At 44.9% G+C, this 19,340-nt stretch overlaps 1 protein-coding gene and 1 pseudogene across 1 annotated transcript; one reads left to right on the plus strand and one right to left on the minus strand.

Annotated features, from left to right (window-relative positions):
• Positions 1–221: 221 nt before the first annotated feature.
• LOC147464327 (uncharacterized) lies at positions 222–1,238 on the minus strand. Its single transcript, XM_086511346.1, has one exon. It carries the CDS (start codon positions 1,236–1,238, stop codon positions 222–224), a length of 1,017 nt encoding a protein of 338 aa, XP_086367472.1.
• Positions 1,239–7,715: 6,477 nt separating this feature from the next.
• LOC147464328 (uncharacterized) lies at positions 7,716–18,552 on the plus strand (annotated as a pseudogene).
• Positions 18,553–19,340: the final 788 nt, after the last annotated feature.

A 19,340-nucleotide genomic window follows, 5' to 3' on the forward strand; every position in this document is an offset into this window, starting at 1 on the left:
GGAGTCGTGGCGTCAAGTTTCCAAAGCTTGACCAGCTGTAGCACATATTTGCTTGCCAAAACCACACCTATACATTCTTGGATCATTTCCATAACCATTCCCTTAGATACTACTACTACAAAAGTCTTGAAGACACTAAAGGTGAACTGCCAATTTCAAAACCTGACATCATGCAAGAGTTAAAGCAATGGTCAAGATGTCTCCAAGTGTGAATTTCAATTTCAAAACCCAAATATTCTCCCTAGGAAAGCCATTTGCAACGACTCCACTGCAGACCTCAAATGGCGACCAATAGAAGAAATATAAGGATGGTTCTCCTGAAGTTTGCAACTGATTATATTTAGCTCTCCAAGAACATCAGCAAAAAAGTGCAGCAAAAATTGATTCTTATAGTTGGTGAGATACGTGTACAAGTAGGAGTCTTCTTCTTTCAAGGCTGTCAATAAAGCAGGCATTAGACGAACAACTCTTATCATTACTTGGCCTTTTGAGAACCAGCGCACATCATGCATTTTCAACAATTTTAGCTTTCCTTGGCGTCCAAGATTAAAAGCATTCACAACTGGTGCCAATGATGCATGTCTCTTTGCTGATCTACATATCCATTCATACAACTTTCTAGCCACCTTGTCCACAAATTTGAACTCCTTATACATTTTAAATGCATCACCTGCAGCAAGTGATTCTCTGTGAGCTATACAATGAAAACTCAAGAGATGTGGTACTTGCCGCTTCAACCTGGCCACCAAACCATTTGAGCCACCAATCATGACTGTAGCACCGTCCATTGCAATACCTATCATCTTATGCAATGGAAGCTGAATTTCAACTAAAAAAGCACTCAAGGTGTCAAATAACCCCTCTGCATCTGCATTGTCCACATGTAACGTGCATATGGGACCATTACCATTCTCTAGCATATATGTCACATATACAATCATATGCTGGTTAGTACTTACATCCGATCTCTTATCAATCTGCAATGAATAAAAAGGACTTGCAACAATGTCCCTTTTCATCCTCTCTCGATAGACTTGCTTTATTGCCTCGACAAACTCTTTTCTTGCACCTGTGCTGGTATAAGCAGAATACTCATTGGCAATAGGCATGTGCGGTGTCCTCATGAAATGTTGGAAGTTGCAAAGCTTAGGGAACTCATCGAAAGGCACATTACGAAGAAGCACATACCATGATGTTTGCATGGCAGAGATGATTCTTTCCCTCTCTTCCTCGGTCATCACTGCAACATGTTTCTCTATGGGAACACATGTTTTCTTGTTGTGGGCATCCATATTGCCTTAGCAAGCTGACGAGACTTAGAACCCGCATGTTCATCCAATGCACTCCTTTGAATAGTAGTTGAACCTTCTGCAACATACGGATTCTTCTTCTTAGCAAAGATGCACCACCTACACTTAATTCTCTCCCTGTCATCATCATAAACTGGAAAAGCCCAAGGGTGAGGAATTTTCCAGCTTTCTAGCCACTTCCGAACATACTTCTTCTTACTATTGCTGGCTTCGGTGTCATTAGTGCCAACAATGGCATTCTCAATAGCTTCTTGATTAACTATAGGAACTTGCCCAAGAGCTTGTTGGATAGTCCTCTGCTTCTTGCTTTGCCTAGGTCGCCCAATGGGGGCCATCTATGCAATGGGTTCTAATATTGCCCTGCGTGGGCTGTTTTGCATTGCACCCTACAGGGCTACCTCCAACTCCCAGAATCCCAAGTTCAAACTACACGCTAACCCAAGCAGGGGGCCATTGCCCAATCGAGTCTCGACGTCCTCATCTAATTTTAAATCGTGTCACATGTAAAATGTCAATGCAAATGTCTCCATGCCATGGATCCCCTCCTAGTCCGAGTTCACGTTCATGAAGGCTTTCTTAAGGGTTGCCCTTCTAATGATAGGAGAGTGGGATTATCATCCTTCCATGAGGATGGGCATTTTTGCCTTCTCCCTTTGAAACACCTGTGTCGCTTCAAAGTGGCCTTCAAACTGCGCGCTAACCCAAGCAGGGGGCCATTGCCCAATCGAGTCTCGACGTCCTCATCTAATTTTAAATCGTGTCACATGTAAAATGTCAATGCAAATGTCTCCATGCCATGGATCCCCTCCTAGTCTGAGTTCACGTTCATGAAGGCTTTCTTAAGGGTTGCCCTTCTAATGATAGGAGAGTGGGATTATCATCCTTCCATGAGGATGGGCATTTTTGCCTTCTCCCTTTGAAACACCTGTGTCGCCTCAAAGTGGCCTTCATACGAAGGTCTCTAGAGTTGAAGAAGGGCGTCAAATCCTAACATTGACTTAGTCTTAGGGGAGAGTGAGTGTGTGTGTGTGTGTGTGTTGTGGGGGGGGGGGGGGGGGGGCTCTGCTACAACTCGCTTTCTGCTGCTCATGGCCCCTTGATGCTCACGGATCCTGGAATTGACCAAGCATCGCTCACTGCTTGCCAGCTCTGCTCTACTTCCCACTACCGGTTCTCGATGAGCCACTGCTCCTTGTTGCTCGATTTTGCAAGCTCAAGCCTTTGCTTTCTCTTGATGTTGAGCTGCTGCCCATGCTACCCTGCCTTAGAATGGCCTCGCTGCTCAAATCTCGCTTTTTGCTCGTTGCTTACACACAGTGTGTGTGTGCATTCCTGGCCGAGGGTTGTCCACGGCCCCTTCTGCTGGATTACTTGCTCAAGCCCAATTACCCTTGCTTTTGATTTTCTTCCTTGATGCTCACGGACCTATTTTGAGCTCGATTTGCCTTCAATGCAGCCCGTGACCTGCTCCTTAGACTTGCCTGGCTTTGAAGCAGATGCCTTGCTCACAAAATCTTCTCTTTTTGATGCTCTCCCCGACTATCTACAGATCCTGCTGCAGAGAGTTTCCAAAACAACCCTTTGAGGTGCCAAGGGTTGCTGCATGCGGTGTGGTGTAGTTGAGGCTCGGGGTTGCTCCTAGGATTTGATACCACTTGATGGATGTTGTGCGGTGAGTGCAAGGGAAGGAATGGAGAGAAGGGGGAAGGGAACGGAATGGGACTTGTTTGGTGGAGCTTCTGAGAGAATGTCTCTCACTCTCCTTATTGTTCACTATTACCAAAACAGGGCGGTCACCCGCCCGCCGACCATAACCTACCACGGGCCTGAAACCCAACACTCAAGATGACTCCTATCAACAACATCCCATTTTATCTAGCCTCCTTGCTGGCTAGTTGGTCGTGCCTCTCATTGTCCTAGATTTATCTGGTATCATGTTATCACCTCTCTCTCTCTCTCTCTCTCTCTCTCTCTCTCTCAGGTTAGGATACACCTAAGCAGTGTATCCTCACCTTCAAGGACAAAGAAGAGAAATTGTGGTTGCTACACAAATCTCGTCTTCTCAAGGGGCAAAACTTTTGGATTGCTGAAGAATTGACTACAAATCAACTAAAGACTAAAGCAAGCGAGCTCAAGAAGATGCATGAAGCCCACAAATAAAGCAAATGGGCGATCTATCGAGGTGGAAAATCCGTTATTCAGGAGTTTCAAATTCCTAAATCATCTTCCGCTTGACCTAACCGCTCTTAGTTTTTGTTCTTTTCTTTCCTCCTGGCCAATGGATCCACTGGTATGTATCTAACGCTTTCATCTAGAAGCATCATTGTAATGTTTTTTCTTAATCCCATAGGTCATATTATGACCTCCGTGGATGATAATTCAATCTATCTATCTATCTCTCTTCACATCGACTCATCGAAACATGACGGAAAGATCTTTGAGTTCTCTTGGGATTGTTTCCTGCCACATTAAAAATTTCTCTTCCCTTATCTAGTAAAAAATAGTCTTATAAAAAAAGCCAACTTTTGTGGTTGTAATGGAATTTTGACCTTCCATAGTATCTTGAAGGTAATTATTATTAGATATTGTTAGACATGAACTATTGAGCTTTTCATTTTGAAATTTTGGTAGTACACCTCTCTCCCTCTCTCTTTGATCTATGCATCGATAAATTAAAACAAATGGCACTTGACTTTATGCAAGAAGAAGGCATTGAAGAGGTTACCCCAAGTGAGACAAATATCCAACCCCCGTACTGATAAGTTTAGAAGGGAAATTATAGGGGTTCTATGTTATCCGTGTATAAAGACAATTACATGACTCGGCCTTTACACAGCATAGCGAAAAAAGAAAACCAGGCCCCTTCTCGAGAATGAAGGTTTAGCGATGGCGACCGATTAAATCCTGTGACTTGCCGTCCCTCACCTAGGGGAGGTCATGGCCTTCCCCGGCTTCGTTGGCGCCTCGTCCTCTCAGCATGCCTCCCAACATCAGCCTAATGTGTGGGAGATCCCTCACACAAGCCATATGTCTCTTCTGCACGACAACTCCTGTCCTATACTTCCTGCTCATGTCCCCCCCTTTTTATTTGAAGCTTTCCCCACTGAGCAGGCTGAACTCATCCACCAAGCCTACCTCCAGTACCAGGTGGCTCCCTCGACGCAAAATGACGGGCAAGCAAAGTCGCATCAGAGCTATGGTGAAGGAATCAGGGACCCAAATCTTGCTGGTCCCATCCCAGTTCTCCACCCCAACGGCCAAGGTCACTCTCAAGCAGCTGAGATCAGCAACAATGGAGGTAAGCCTTCTGTCATACTCCCTGCCTCACAAATAGCCAAGCTCTAAAAGGATATGGAAGCCAGAGCTGTCATAGGATTGTTGTGGCTGGTCCCAGACCACCTACAGAGACCCTCAAAGGTTGGATCAAACACTAGTGGGGGTCCCGAGGGGTAGTACTAGAAACTATCCAATCCCTTCCTAAGAACCATTACCTATTTGTCTTTCAAACTGCTGAGATGGCTTTTGACATCATCAGCATGGGTCCTTGGCTGATCGGAAGCTCCCCCTTGCTGCTGTCTCGATGGAACAAGCATTTTAATCCAGAAGTTTCAGCCCAGAAACATTATCCTGTCTGGGTAGAACTCCCTAATCTACCTCTCCACTATCATCAGCACTTGAAGCTGATAGCTGCGAAGCTTGGTAATGTCTTGGGGGGAAGACCCAGAAGGGAGTTCAACCCCTCTTGGCACCCTCAAGTGCTGGTAGAAATGGATATCCCTTTGCCCCCTGCAATTGACATTCTCACTGATGACGGCCAGGGCTTTGAACAACCTCTGGTTTACAAATACCTCCCCAATGCTTGCTTCTTGTGCGGTATCGAGAGTCAAGAACCCTCCCCCTGCTCCTCAACCGGCTCCTGCCCAACCCGTTGCTCCGCCTTCTACTCAGGCTTGAACTCATGCTAACCCCTTTGCTCAGCCTGCTAACCCTGCTAAACCTCCTTCACCCCCTATTCGCTCTACTGCCCAAAGGACCCCTCCCAGACCTAATAAATTTGCAGTTCTAGCATCTCTAGTTGAGTTTGCTGATTCTTCCGATTCTGACAATGAAGAATGTGTCATTCCCACTCCTGCAGCCACCTCTTCCACTCTTGAACAACAGGTTAACAACCTTGATAATATGGCCAGCAAGGGCCACAACAAAGAGAACGCTGCTCCGTCCTTAGTGCTTGTCCCCGTATCTAGCTCCACCCCCATGGACATTCTCAAAGATAACAAACGCAATCACACAAATGTCTCTCATACCCCCCCTAGGTCTGATGGTGCAGGGAAACGACCTCAACGTAGTCATAGATGAGAGCCATCTCATGGAACATAAAGGGGCTTTCTGACCAAGCTAAGGCTAAGAAGATTGCTAACTGGCTACAGGAGAAACGGGTTGAGGTTGTTGCTCTTCACGAAATCAAAACCACGGGTGAAGATCTGGACAGACGCCTTGTTGAAGTTTCCAAAGATGTCAAATGGATATACACCTATAGCAAGGGCGATTTGGCCAGAAAAGCGTGCCTAGACCGGTGTTATGTGAGCCTCCCAGCTGCTAATTTGTATGACAGGATCAAGGTTAAAACTGAGTTCACTAGCTGCCTTTCTGATCATTACCCTCTTAGCATCGCCCTTGATGATAAGGCCAAGAAGGTAATGAATCATTGGTTCCACACAGACCCAAAGCTATTCAAGCTTCAGGCAGTCCAGGAGCAGGTTTCCCAAATCTGGAATGGATGGTTTTCATCCTCAGCCTCCCCTGCAAAAGCTTAGTCCTCGGCAATCAAGAACACTCAACAAATGCTGCTCAAAACCAGGAAAGAGGTCACCAGCATTAGGAGGAAAAGAAAATAAGTAATGTATGCAGAGATTATTTACCTTGAAAACTCCCAGCCTGATCAGCATCAACAATCCCTGATCTCTGTCCTAAGAGCTCAAATCAGAGCTGAAGAGGATTTAGCTCTTAAACATGCCTCCCTCTTTTTAAAAGAATGGTGGGTTGGCAAGGTGGACAGGCCCTCCAAAAGCATGTTTAAAGCCCTAAGAAGGAAAAAATCTCGTGAAACCGTCCCCCTCTTCTTTGACCCCATAAGAAGGTCTCTAACGATCAAGAAAATCTCGAATATGTCAGATCTCATTTTGAGGACCTGTTCAGTCTAAAGAAAGTTATATCACCAGAAATTGAGGCAGCCAGGAAACAACTTTTTGCTGCCCGAAAGAGAGTTATCCCACTTGAGGACTCTGTCAGGATGGACTCTCCTCTGTCTATCAATGAAATTTAGATGGCAATTGAATCTCTCAAGGTCAACAAAACCCCCGGTCTGGACGGTTTGCCTGTTGAGTTCTTCCAAACTTTCAAAGAATTGATGGCTCCTTTCATTCTAAAAGTCTGGGAGGAATCACTCTCTCATAAAGCTCTTCCCTTCTCCATCAACATTGGGGTCATCAAGCTGCTCCACAAAAGGGGCCCTAGGGAATCCCTGTCTAACTGGTGCCCCCTCACCATGTTCAATACTGTGTACAAAATCTTTGCCCAGGCTGTTGCAAATAGAATCACTCATGCTCTAATGAAATGGATTTCCTCTGAACAGAAAGGTTTTATAAAAGGTCGTAACATCTTGGCGGCAATAATCGCGATGTGGGAAGGCATTGAGTATGCCCAAGAATCCAATCAGGATTATGTCTTTGTAAAAATTGATTTTGACAAAGTCTATGAGACAGGCTGGAATGGTCCTTCATTCTTCTAAGTTTGGAAATGATGGGTTTTGGCCCTACACTGTTAAGTTTTGTTCAAACCGTATTCGGACACGCCCAGGCAAGGGTTGCATTTAATGGGCTCCTCTCCAACTTTTTTACCCTAAACATGTCAGTTAGACAGGGCTGCCCCCTCGCTCCCCTATTGTTTGCAGTAGCTGCTGATGGTCTGAGTTGCTAGGTCAAATCCAAGTTGCTTGAAGGGAAAATTAAAGGCATAAACATGCCAAACTCTGGTGGGCAGCAGTGCCTCTCTCAATTTGCGGATGACACCAATGGTTTACTTGCTAATGAAGAAGAGATCTGTGGGAATTCTAGCAATGCTTGCATATATTCTGCATTGCCTCTGGCTCCATAATCAATCACACAAAGACTGGAATCAAACAAGGCTCCTCTGAACTCCCTCAATGGCTTTTGGCTTCAGGCTGCAAACTGATCCTCCCTAACTAGCCCTTTCGGCTGCTTGGTATCCCCATGGGTTTTGAAATTTCGCTCAAAGATAGGTGGAAGTGGGTCTTAGAAAGCTTTCATACCAAATTGGAAAGGTGGAAAGGATTCCAAAGTTCCCTAATGGGTAGAGTCATCGTCATCAATCATTTCTTGATAGCCTATGTGGTCTTCTTCCTCTCATGTTGGAGACCCCCTGATTGTCACCTCAAGGAACTTGTCAAAGTCTGCTATAACTTCCTTTGGTTTGGGGACCCCTTCACTAAAGGCAGAGCTAAGGTCAAATGGGGACATTTGCTGTTTACCAAAAGAGAAGGGAGGTTTAGGCATCATCAACATCCTCACCTTAACTGATAAACTAGCCATAAAGCTGGTGGTCAAAGCTATCCATCAACCCAGTGACGAGTGGTTAGTACTCCTACTGAGAAACACTCTTAAATTCAGAGCCTCTAGCTCAAAAGGATGGAAAAACTTGCCTTTTCTAACGTTGTTGTTTAGCCCTCACTCATTTGCTCCAACATGCTTTGATCTTCTTTGTTCAGTATGGGGAGCTTGGAACAGGCACATGTCTCTGTTCTCCCCTAATTGGAAGTCCAACCGTAGTCAACCTCTGCTGCTCAATGACTCCATCTGGTGGCCTTGGGTCACCCTGAAGTATCTTCCAGTAGACAGTTCGAAACTAGCTCTCACCATCCACAACAAAGGTGTTAAAACTTGGCAAGATGCCTTGTCTCCTTCAACATTTGACTGGCTCTCTGATATGGAGCTTTCCCTAAAGTTTCAGCTACGACCTTGGGAGCTATCCTATCTCAGGCGTAGACTGGCCCTCCTCCTTGACTCTCTCAGATGGATCTTGAATTGCTCCCCCTCCCTCTCTCTCAAAGGGATAGTGTGGCCAGGAGGTTTCTATCTCCTTGGGGATTTCTAATCACCGAGCACAAAAAATCGAGCGAAGATAAATTCGAGCAAATTGATACAAGAGCAACAATAGTGAAAGAAAATAATAATGCCATGCACATTACTTTCACTACCACAAATGTGACACTTAATCGACAAAAAAAAAGATTTTAGAACCATTATGAAAATTGAGTATTTGAGACACATGCAATCTCTTCGTACTCGAAACATAGATAATTCAATCCCATGTGGCATAATTCCTCTCAAAAATACGTTAACATGTCTATCTATCATAGATCTACCTAACCTTTTGGGAACTGATTGTTGTCTTCTAAATTTGTGAACATAGCTTTTGACATGCATGAGGTCTTATACAATATTTTACTTAGGAGGAGTCCATAACAAAAGCGAAGTGGCAATTGTTACCATATACATGTGGTAGTGATGTGTGTGAACATACTAGGACCGCCAGGGCATTTTTTCCCTCTTTAGGAGGTTTTTTCCCCCGCGCATTGTATATACGCCCATCACTCTAGGGCTATCTATCTTTCCATTGCACACTAAGTAACACACTCTCTATTGTGTGCCTTGAGCTTCCTTCATCTTCTCCAAGCTGTGTGTGTTTCTCTGCAACCCTAATTCCAACAATTGGTATCAGAGCGGGTCACGTCCTCTCGGGCTTAGTCGCCAGCTGCTCCAGCACACGCCTGCTCACTTTCTCCGATTTCAGTGAGCTTTTGCGAGCGTTCGCAGGTCGACAAAAATTTTGGGACAGCTCAAAGAGCTTGGTTTGCTCAGAATTTTGATTTGGGCTCATTTCGGCCTCCGTTTCCACTACAGGCAATACTGCATAGGCTATTTCGTCATTTTGTGCAGAATTTCTATCAGTGCCGTTTTCTGCATAACAGGTGCCTTCTAGTCTTCTACGGTTTGTGCTATATAGCAGAGGTTGTTCCCGCTCCATTTCTCCTATTTTCGGGCACTTTTCACATCAGGTGCAGCATTTACCATGGCTGACAACAACAACATAGATGTGTTCAAGATGTTTGCTGCTGAGGACAGGTTGGATGGGGACAACTACCCTATGTGAGCTTATATGATGCAACATGTTCTTGTGTCAAAGGGTGTCTGGAACATTGTGCAGGGCATTGATGTACGTCCTGGTTCTGAGGATGTAGCCGATGTTGAGGATGTTGCAGGTCTTGTTGCAAGGATTGCAGCTGTTAGAGTTGTTTTGCCTACGGCAGAACAAGCTCGTTGGGATGTTAAGGATGTGCAGGCTCATGCATTGATTGCGTTGTCTGTGAAGCGCACCATTGTTCCTCACATCCGTTCAGCAAAATCTACAAAACAGGCTTGGGATATTTTAGCAGGTCTTTATGCAAGCCGCAATGAGGCTAAAATTGCTTTGCTGCGTAAAGAGCTGGAGTCGAAGATTATGCATGAGGAAGATGATATGGACACTTTCCTTGCTAGTGTCAAGGATATCAATGAGCAGCTTATTTCTGTAGGTGAAGTCATTTCAGACAGTTCCCTTGTGCAGACTGTTCTTGATGCCTTACCAGATTCCTACCAGACTTTTGCTAGTACTTGGAGACTGATGACCCAAGGAAATCCAGAAGTTGTCAAGTTTGATGCATTATGCACATTGCTGTTGCAAGAGTCACTTTCCAGAAAAAACAGGACTAGGCAGCGTGCAATTGAACAGGCTTTTATTGCTTCTCAAAGAAAGGGTGGTAACAGTAATGCAGCCACTTCCTATGGTTCTGCTACGAGTGGCAAAAATTTTGTTCCTAATGCTTCTACTGGCAGCACTTCGTCTGGCAATTCTGGTGATAAGGGCAAAAAGAAGATGCGTTGCCATTATTGTAAAGCCAATGATCACTTGATCAAGTCGTGTCCTAAGTTGAAGGCCAAAGAGGCTAAGAAGAAAGAGGGTGGTTCCACTGCAAATGCTGGTTCCACTACAAATGCAGCCATTGTTGAGTCTTCTGTGAAAGGAGATTGTGTTGCTGATGTTGATGCAGAATGGGCTTTTAGCGCAGAGTGCACTTACAATCCTGCTGTCCATGATGCATGCTTGTCAGTTGCTGCAGATTCACATGTGTGGTATTTCGACAGTGGTGCTACAAAGCACATTACCTCACATCGTGAATTGTTTACCTCTCTTGAGTCTGTCCCTCATGGGAATTCAGTCACTTGTGCCAACGACGCCTCTTATCCAGTTCAAGGAGTTGGAAAGATTGTGCTCACTGCTGCTAATGGCAGTTCCTTCACACTTGTTGATGCACTTTATGTACCTGGGATCAAGAAGAATCTCTTGTCTGTATCCGCACTTGCTAGACTTGGACTTGTAGTCAAATTTATGGATGACAGATGTACACTTCATGATCTCAGTTTTGGTGATGAAATTGTTGCATCTGGCCTTTTGTGCCGTGGGCTGTATAAGCTCACTTTGTATGACAAGTGTGGACAAAACTTTGCAAATGCTGTTGCAGATTCAAGGGCTATTTCAGATGCAAAACTTTGGCATGCACGTTTTGGTCATCTGAATTTTGCCAGTTTGCCGCGTTTGCAGAAATCTGATATGGTTGCTTCTTTGCCGCCTCTTGAAGCACCTGTCAAACATGTTTGTGAAGGCTGTATTTTGGGTAAGATGCAGCATTCTAAGTTTCCAAAGGATGGTTCAATTCGGGCCACATGCAGGTTGCAGCTTGTGCATAGTGATGTTTGTGGGCCCATGCAAACTCCGTCCTTGGGCAATTACCTGTACTTCGTGACTTTCATTGATGATTACTCCAGGCATGCATGGGTATTTTCGCTTAAAGCGAAGTCCGAAGTTTTTATGTGCTTCAAACAATTTCTGGCTATGGCTGAAAATGTCTCGAAATGTACTATGGGCACCCTCCGTTCCGATCGAGGGGGGGAGTATATGTCTCATGAATTTAATGCATTTCTGGCTAGTCGTGGGATAAAACACCAATGTACAGTGCCTTATACACCTCAGCAAAATGGTGTTGCTGAGAGGAAAAACAGGTCACTGACGGAAATGGCACGATGTATGGTCAAAAGTCAAGCTTTACCGCATTCTTTTTGGCTTGAGGCCATCATGTGTGCCACTTATGTACTTAACAGGTGTCCTACGAAAGCTTTGCAGTCTATTACTCCATATGAAGCATGGCATGATAGAAAGCCTTCTATTGAGCACATGAGTGTTTTTGGCTGTTTGGCATATGCTTTGGTGCCACAAGTGCAGCGCAGAAAATTGGATGATGAGGCTGTCAAATGTATTTTTGTTGGTTATAGTGCTGAAAGCAAAGGATACAGGTTGTATCATCCGAAAACAAAACGTATTCTGGTTTCACGGGATGTAGTGTTTGTGGAAGATTCTGTTCAGCCCTTGCTGTCATGTACTAGAGACAGTAATGTAAGCTCAAAGGACATTTATGACACTTTGTTGCCTCTTTTCAGTAATGGAAATATGAATGTAAGTTCCAATGAGGCAAATGTACAGCCTATGGGGGTTTCTGAAAATGTTTTAGATCAGCCTATTACTGATGCAGATGTACATGATGTACTTGATGAGGAAAGGGCTGAAAATGAGCAGGCTAGAGGTATGCCAAAATGGCTGGTGCACACTTTGCGTGATAGTAAATTGGATGCACCTTTGTCTAGTCGTACTCGTTCAGGCTCTCGCCATGCATCTTATGCATCAGATTGTTATGCTTTGGCTGTGTCTAGTTTACATGATGTTGAGGAGCCTCTCTCTTTTGATGAAGCACAAAATTCAGAAAATTGGATGGCTGCCATGCAATCAGAATATGATGCACTTATAGAGAATGACACATGGACCTTATGTGATTTGCCTCCTGGCAAAAGGCCATTGGTACAAAGTGGGTTTACAAGTTGAGACGCAAGCCGGATGGTGAGATCGATCGCCATAAGGCTCGACTTGTTGCAAAGGGTTATGCACAGCAAAAAGGCATAGATTATGAAGAGACTTTTGCTCCCACTTGTCGTATGACTACTGTGCATTTTCTATGTGCATTGGCAGCTCATTTTGGTTGGGATGTACATCAATCAGACATTGTTAGTGCTTTCTTGAATGGTGACATATTTGAGGAAGTTTATGTAACGCAGCCTCGCGGTTTTGTCATAAAAGGACAAGAGGACAAAGTGTGCAAATGTAACAAGGCTTTGTATGGGTTGAAGCAATCTCCTCGTGCTTGGTATGAGAAAGCTGACACTCATTTGGTCAACCAAGGCTTTCGTAACAGTCCAACAGAAAGCACATTGTATGTAAAGCGTGAGGGTGATGTACTTCTCATTGTGGTTCTTTATGTTGATGATTTGCTGATCACTGGACCAAATGAGAGACATATTGCTGAATTTAAGGCTGATTTGAATGCTACTTTCAAGATGAAAGATTTGGGGCTGTTGCATCATTACTTGGGTATACAGTTTAAGCAGTGTGATGGTGGTATTGCCTCGTGTCAGAAAAGTTACATAGAGACTTTGCTATGTAAGTTTGGACTTGAGGATTGCAAACCTATTGCCACTCCCATGGAAACAGGTTTGAAGTTGAGTCTACATGATGATGGCGATCCTGCTGATGTCACTCTTTACCAAACTATTGTTGGCTGCGTCATTTATGTATGCAACACGAGGCCGGATATTCAGTTTGCAGTCTCACAGGTCAGCAGATTTATGCATAGCCCAGGGTCTAAGCATTGGCAGGCAGTCAAGAGGATTTTCCGCTACCTTAGTGGCACTTTACATCTTGGCTTGTTTTATCCCAAGGGGGGATCATTGAGGCCAGACTTACATGCTTTTTCGGACTCAGATTCGGCTGGTTGTTTTGACACGCGAGTGTCCACAAGTGGTTTTTGTTTCATGCTTGGCAGTTCATGTATATCATGGTTGAGCAAGAAGCAACCTACTGTGGCCACTTCGAGTTGTGAGGCTGAGTACAGGGCAATCTTCACAGCTACGGTTGAGTGTGTATGGCTCAGACGCCTTATGGCTGATTTGGGTGTTGGACAGGACACTGCCAACACTATCTACACTGACAGTCAGAGCGCATTGGCAGTTGCGAGGAACCCAGTTTTTCATGCTCGCACAAAGCACATTGAGGTGCATTACCACTATGTCAGGGAGAGGCTCTCAACAGGAGAGATCAGCTTGGCTTATGTGCCAACACAGGAGAACCTTGCAGATCTTTTCACAAAGGCACTATCTCGTGAGAAGCTTGAAGCTTTCCGCAAAGCTTTGGGCTTACTCCCCTTTGTGGACTGATCCTGTCCTCAGGGCATGGCACTTCCCTTTACTCATGTGCCAGCTCTCGTTCACCGCATCACTCCAGGGGGGATTTGTTACCATATACATGTGGTAGTGATGTGTGTGAACACACTAGGACCGCCGGGGCATTTTTTCCCTCTTTAGGAGGTTTTTTCCCCCGTGCATTGTATATACGCCCATCACTCTAGGGCTATTTATCTTTCCATCGCACACTAAGTAACACACTCTCTATTGTGTGCCTTGAGCTTCCTTCGTCTTCTCCAAGCTGTGTGTGTTTCTCTGCAACCCTAATTCCAACAGCAATATATTTTTGAGAAGGGGCAGTAAAAGGGTTTGGGCAAGCTCTAGTTTACTAGTTACCAAAAGTTCTTATCTCGCTTAAGTTCTCTAGAAACTTGTGCAACATTGGCTTCTAAGATGCCTCCTAATTGTCCAAGACCTCCTATTTGCAAATTCATGTATAAAATAAATCTTGAAGAGGTGCCTTGTAGGAACCTTCAAAAGGATGCTTGATTTGATCATTTTGCTTCTGGAACCACTTTCCATGAGCACTATTTCTTGCCTAACGAGTCTATCGCGATCATTAAATAGAAGCGATCCAACCCATATCCAAATGTAGGTTTTTCGGCACAGGAAAGGCCCAAGTCTTAGGTGCATTTGCATGGCTACTGGATGGTGAGGAAAAGTCATGAAGCAACAATTTCTTAAAAACACTCGAAAAGACTGCGTTTTCCTATTTGAGAAAATTTCTAAATCTTCTTGTGGCGGGGTGCTCCCAACCCCCTCATCATGGTCACAGACAAAAATACAACATGTCTCACTTGCCCCCATATATTTGCTCATCACAACCCTATCACCTGTAGGGTGCATTGGCCTCGTCATGACTCCACACCTCTCCTTGCATGTCCGCCTTTAGTGAATCGCGACCTGCCTGGAGACACCCTCTGGCTGCCCAACTCACCTCTGTGTGTGTGTGTGTGTGTGTGTGTGTGTGAGAGAGAGAGAGAGAGAGAGAGAGAGAGAGAGAGAGAGAGAGAGAGAGAGAGAGAGAGATTTTGTATGTAGCCCCCTTTCATAAGTAAGATTCCTGCTCAAATTTAGCTCCTCAAACCCGTCTTCATCATCGTCTGCATGCGCCTTTGTACTCTTGCGGACCTGTCTCTGACTCTTTCCTAATGCACTATGCCCATTGGTAGCCGTGCTTGCTCCATGTTTTGCACCCACCTGGATTAGTCTTTCATGTGACCTTGAGGCCCTATCTACAGCACCATGCTTTACTCCCATTTATAGTACCTTGTCCGTGCAAATGAACAAAACTCGCAACCACCCGACACGCGAGAGAGAGAGAGAGAGAGAGAGAGAGAGAGAGAGAGAGAGAGAGAGAGAGAGAGAGAGAGAGAGAGAGAGAGAGAGAGAGAGAGAGAGAGAGAATGAAAAGAAGATATGTCACAGTTCATTGTTTTCTCTTGAGATTGCCTCTGACAGAACATGTTAGCACACCTACTCGCATGACCAGTTCGTGCGGCTTCTTGTTTTTTTTTTATAAAATTGAGCCTCCCCTCCCTGGTCTGGTGTTGCAACCAGTCCGCGCCGGCGCGGATTGGTTGCAGCAGCAGACTAGGGAGGGAAGGGTCAATTTTTTTTATAAAAAAACAGCAAGCTGTCCGATATCTATCTCAACAGTAAGCCGGATTACTGGGGTTGCCCGATATCTATCTCAACAGCAAACCGGGTTACTGGGGTCCGATATTATCTATCTCAACAGCAAGCCGAATTACTGGGGTTGCTATTTTTTTTTTAAAAATTGACCCTCCCCTCCCTGGTCCGCTGCTGCAATCATTCCGCGCCGGCGTGAACTGGTTGCAGCAGCAAACGAGGGAGGGGAGGGTCAAATTTTTCAAGAGACTTGCTTCTTTCCTTTTCACAACATATTGGCCTTGCGCACGCCGACGTGCGGTAGTTGCGGCAAGAAGGTACTCAGGCTTTGATGGCAGCTTGACGGCTCTCACTCATGGAAGAGCTTGATCGGAGGCTTGACAGCTCTCACTCGCTGTCACGAGATGACTTGACAATCCACTCACTCGGTTCAGCTCGGTGTAGGGATTCTGGGAAGGCCGCACGCTGACGTGCGGAAGCATGTCATGGTATTTTTGAAACAATGTTTCTATTGCACGCCGACTCATGCCTATGCACAGATAGCCCCACAAAATTTTGCACATCTTGATGAGCACCGAACGTTCGCACTGCTATCCCCAAATCCCACAGCTGCAACATCGAGTCTACCAACGTCGACACCAGGTGCCCAAAACCCGGATATTGATGGGTGCACTACGATGATGGTCCAGGCTTTATGATGGCTCCAACGGATGGCGTAGATCACACAACGTGGCTGTGAAGAAGTGAGATGACGTGGAATGAATCCGGCAGCGTATGGGAGGACGTCAAGGTGATAGTCAAACGCTTGCTGTCGCTAGCTACATACACCCGGACTGTGTTGTCATTTGAGGCAGATGCAATACACAGAGGCTCTTGTTTTGAGTAGTATATATTCCAGTACACGTTCTTCCCTTGCGCTCCACGTTCTACGCGATGACGACTGTTTACATTGTAATATGCTGCCCACTGCACACTGCTGAGGTGAGCGGTTGTACATATAACTTTACACAACAGCAGCCACACTCCAGCTCAGGGGCGCACCACCTCCAGCTCAGGTGTACGTTGCATCTGCATCGGCACCAATGATCAGCCCTTTCCTGATCTTTGATGTCTTCCTGTTCCTCAAAATCTGCCATGTCAGCATCCTGGCTAAGTAGGCTGGTCGAATCTCTTATGGAGAAGACTCTCACATTCCTGGCGATGCCGACTGTTGCAAACCATGCCTATGATTTGTCCTAATCACATCCGTCCCTCCATTGCTGCCACCTGTTAGACAAGGCCATCAGTCGAAATGCCATTGAATGCTCACTCAACTCTCCACCTCCTCTGAGGGAATATCCTGTTCATGGCCTTCAATGCTTTGTTTTTGTTGCTTGCTCCGTGGTCTCGCTAAGAACACACACACACACACACACACACACACACAAACAAATTTTGACAAGCTGACTGGTCTCTCTCTCTCTCTCTCTCTTACACACACACACACACACACACACACCCCCTTTTAGAAAATCAACAGTCTAGTAGTCACCATGTTGGGCCCTTGTTGAGAGAGAGACTGTTGTGGCTCCAATGATTGAGTACAACACACGTCTTGCTGTGAGAGAGAGAGAGAGAGAGAGAGAGAGAGAGACCTTGCAAATGATATATTGCGACATGTAGGCTGTGGGATAATCAGGAAACTCGCAACCTCTAGTGCAAACCATTTTGACAAAGTTCCATTGACAAGCTGGGGCTGTCAGACTAAGATTCATCGTATCAACATCAATACAGTTCAAAAGCTCACTTATCTCATTCATCTATATATATCAGGAAGCTTCCTATAAGTGTTCCTAAAAATCAGATGCAAGAAACCCAAATAAAGGAGTCTTATTATAGCACTGTTTTCTATGGAGAACGGTAGAAGCAGTGTAGCCAATAAAAAAGGGTACTCAACGACGCATTAGCCTACGGAACCAAAGTAGAGTAGTAAAAGTATTGAGTAGCATATGAGAGCCGTAGACAAGCCAAAAAATGCCCAACATCATCCACCTCCTAAAAAACATGGTCAGTATACGCCTGGCCACACAAGGGGCCACATCACATGCAACCTTCTCTTCTCTTACACATGCATCCCCAAATGAGTCAGTCACAACGTTCCTCACCAACACCTTTTCTATTATTCCCCCTATTTTTTACATAATTTAGTGGTCACACAAAGCATAGTAGTTGGGTATCCTGAACCTAATGTATGGTCACATGTGCAACACTTAATTGTTTGTATATGACTATACTAGTTCTTTTATAGCTATGCCAATTCCACCATAGCTGCATCCAAAATATCTAAGTCATAGATTTTGGGTAGATGCCATTTAGATATTTTCTCGGGTTTCCGTTCGCTCGAGAAATCTTGCTCGGGCTATGGTAAGACTCTCTCTCCTTTACCCTCAAGTCTACCCCAAACCCATCTCCCCGCCCATTCACATCATTCTCAATAAGAGATGGGGGCTTTCTTTGGATAGGAAACAATGGATGTTCAAATTAAAAACTCTGTGGGACCAAACCTGCTCTCCCAAGAAAGCTGCTCTTCTTTGGCTCCTTCTCTACAAAGCTATATGGTCAGGTCAAAGGCTGGCGCGGGTCGGCTCTCTTCAGGATTGTGCCCAAGATGCAATAACACTATTGAGGACCTTCCTCATTTGTTCATGAACTGTCCGCTTAATATCCCTTTCTGGAAACCAATCCTGCTCTGTCTTGGCCGTGTCATCACTTGGAAACATGTGCTTCTAGGAGACTACATAGGCTATCCTTCTATTATCTGGAATCACATTAGGGCAGAATTAATGTGGGCTATTTGGAGACAGAGGAACTGTGTGATGTATGAGGAGGCTTACCAGGTCTCAAACCTGAGAATATTCTTTGATGAATTTTTTTTGTAGGAAGAAAAGCTAGCCCTTGAAGGATGTCGCATATATAGAAAGAAGAAGAAGATGCTATGCATGGCTGGAAACCTGTTTCAACTCATTGGAGTGGACCCAGATATTTGCTACACTAGGGATGCGATGGAGGAATACATCCAGGAGGACCTCGATCTGCTCACCAAGAACTGGAATGAAGCTAGAGCCCTTCTTGTTAAGATCAGAGCTGAGCTTGATGCTCTTAGAAACTGAATCTCCCCTTGTAATTACTGACTAGGTAATCCTCATGCTCCTTCCTTGAACATGTTGATGTAAAGTGTGTCCTCTTCTAATATAATCACTGCCTTCTTCTGGTTAAAAAAAAAAAAAGACAATTACAAACCGATTTCAGGACTACATATCATTACACAAAGATAAGCTGGTACAAGAGATGGAATAGAATTGACCATAGTAGTATCATCATCATCATTAACATCAGAATATAGAATCAATTGGATACAATTACAGCACACAGAGAGCGTCTTGGCTATGTAACCCTGCATAAACATAACGGTACAAAATGTCTCAATGTTTCCAATTAGCACTCCTGTTGATTCATACATACACTAAGGTTTTCAGCGGCCTAACATCTTGCACGTATGGAGGACCTGATCCCACATAGAAAGAACTAATTGCCATGACCAAAATTAGGATGCGGAGGAAAAGGGGGAGGCGGGTAAAGGTTTACATAAGGCCGCAAGTCAGCAAAAGATTGCTAATTTGAATAGTGTCGCCTTAACAATTTGGAATCCTCATTCCACCAAGGGGGAGACGGAGGATTGTACAAACTAAGAGAAAGTCAGAACTTCACCACGCTGCTCTTTTCCTGAGCCACTTTCTTCTGTAGCTGTTCCTCCTCTTCCTTGCTCAAGACCAATTGGGTTTTCAGAGTTTCCAGCTCCACCTCCATCGTGTGAAGTTTCAATTCCATGTATTGTTGTTGGTTAGTATTCTGCATATCAGACACAGGATTTCTAAAAATAGCTCTCTGTGGAATTGGA

Source organism: Adiantum capillus-veneris, chromosome 1 (genome assembly GCF_014529385.1).
Source record: "Adiantum capillus-veneris isolate H3 chromosome 1, ASM1452938v2, whole genome shotgun sequence".
In the NCBI taxonomy this organism is placed as follows: Eukaryota; Viridiplantae; Streptophyta; class Polypodiopsida; order Polypodiales; family Pteridaceae; genus Adiantum; species Adiantum capillus-veneris.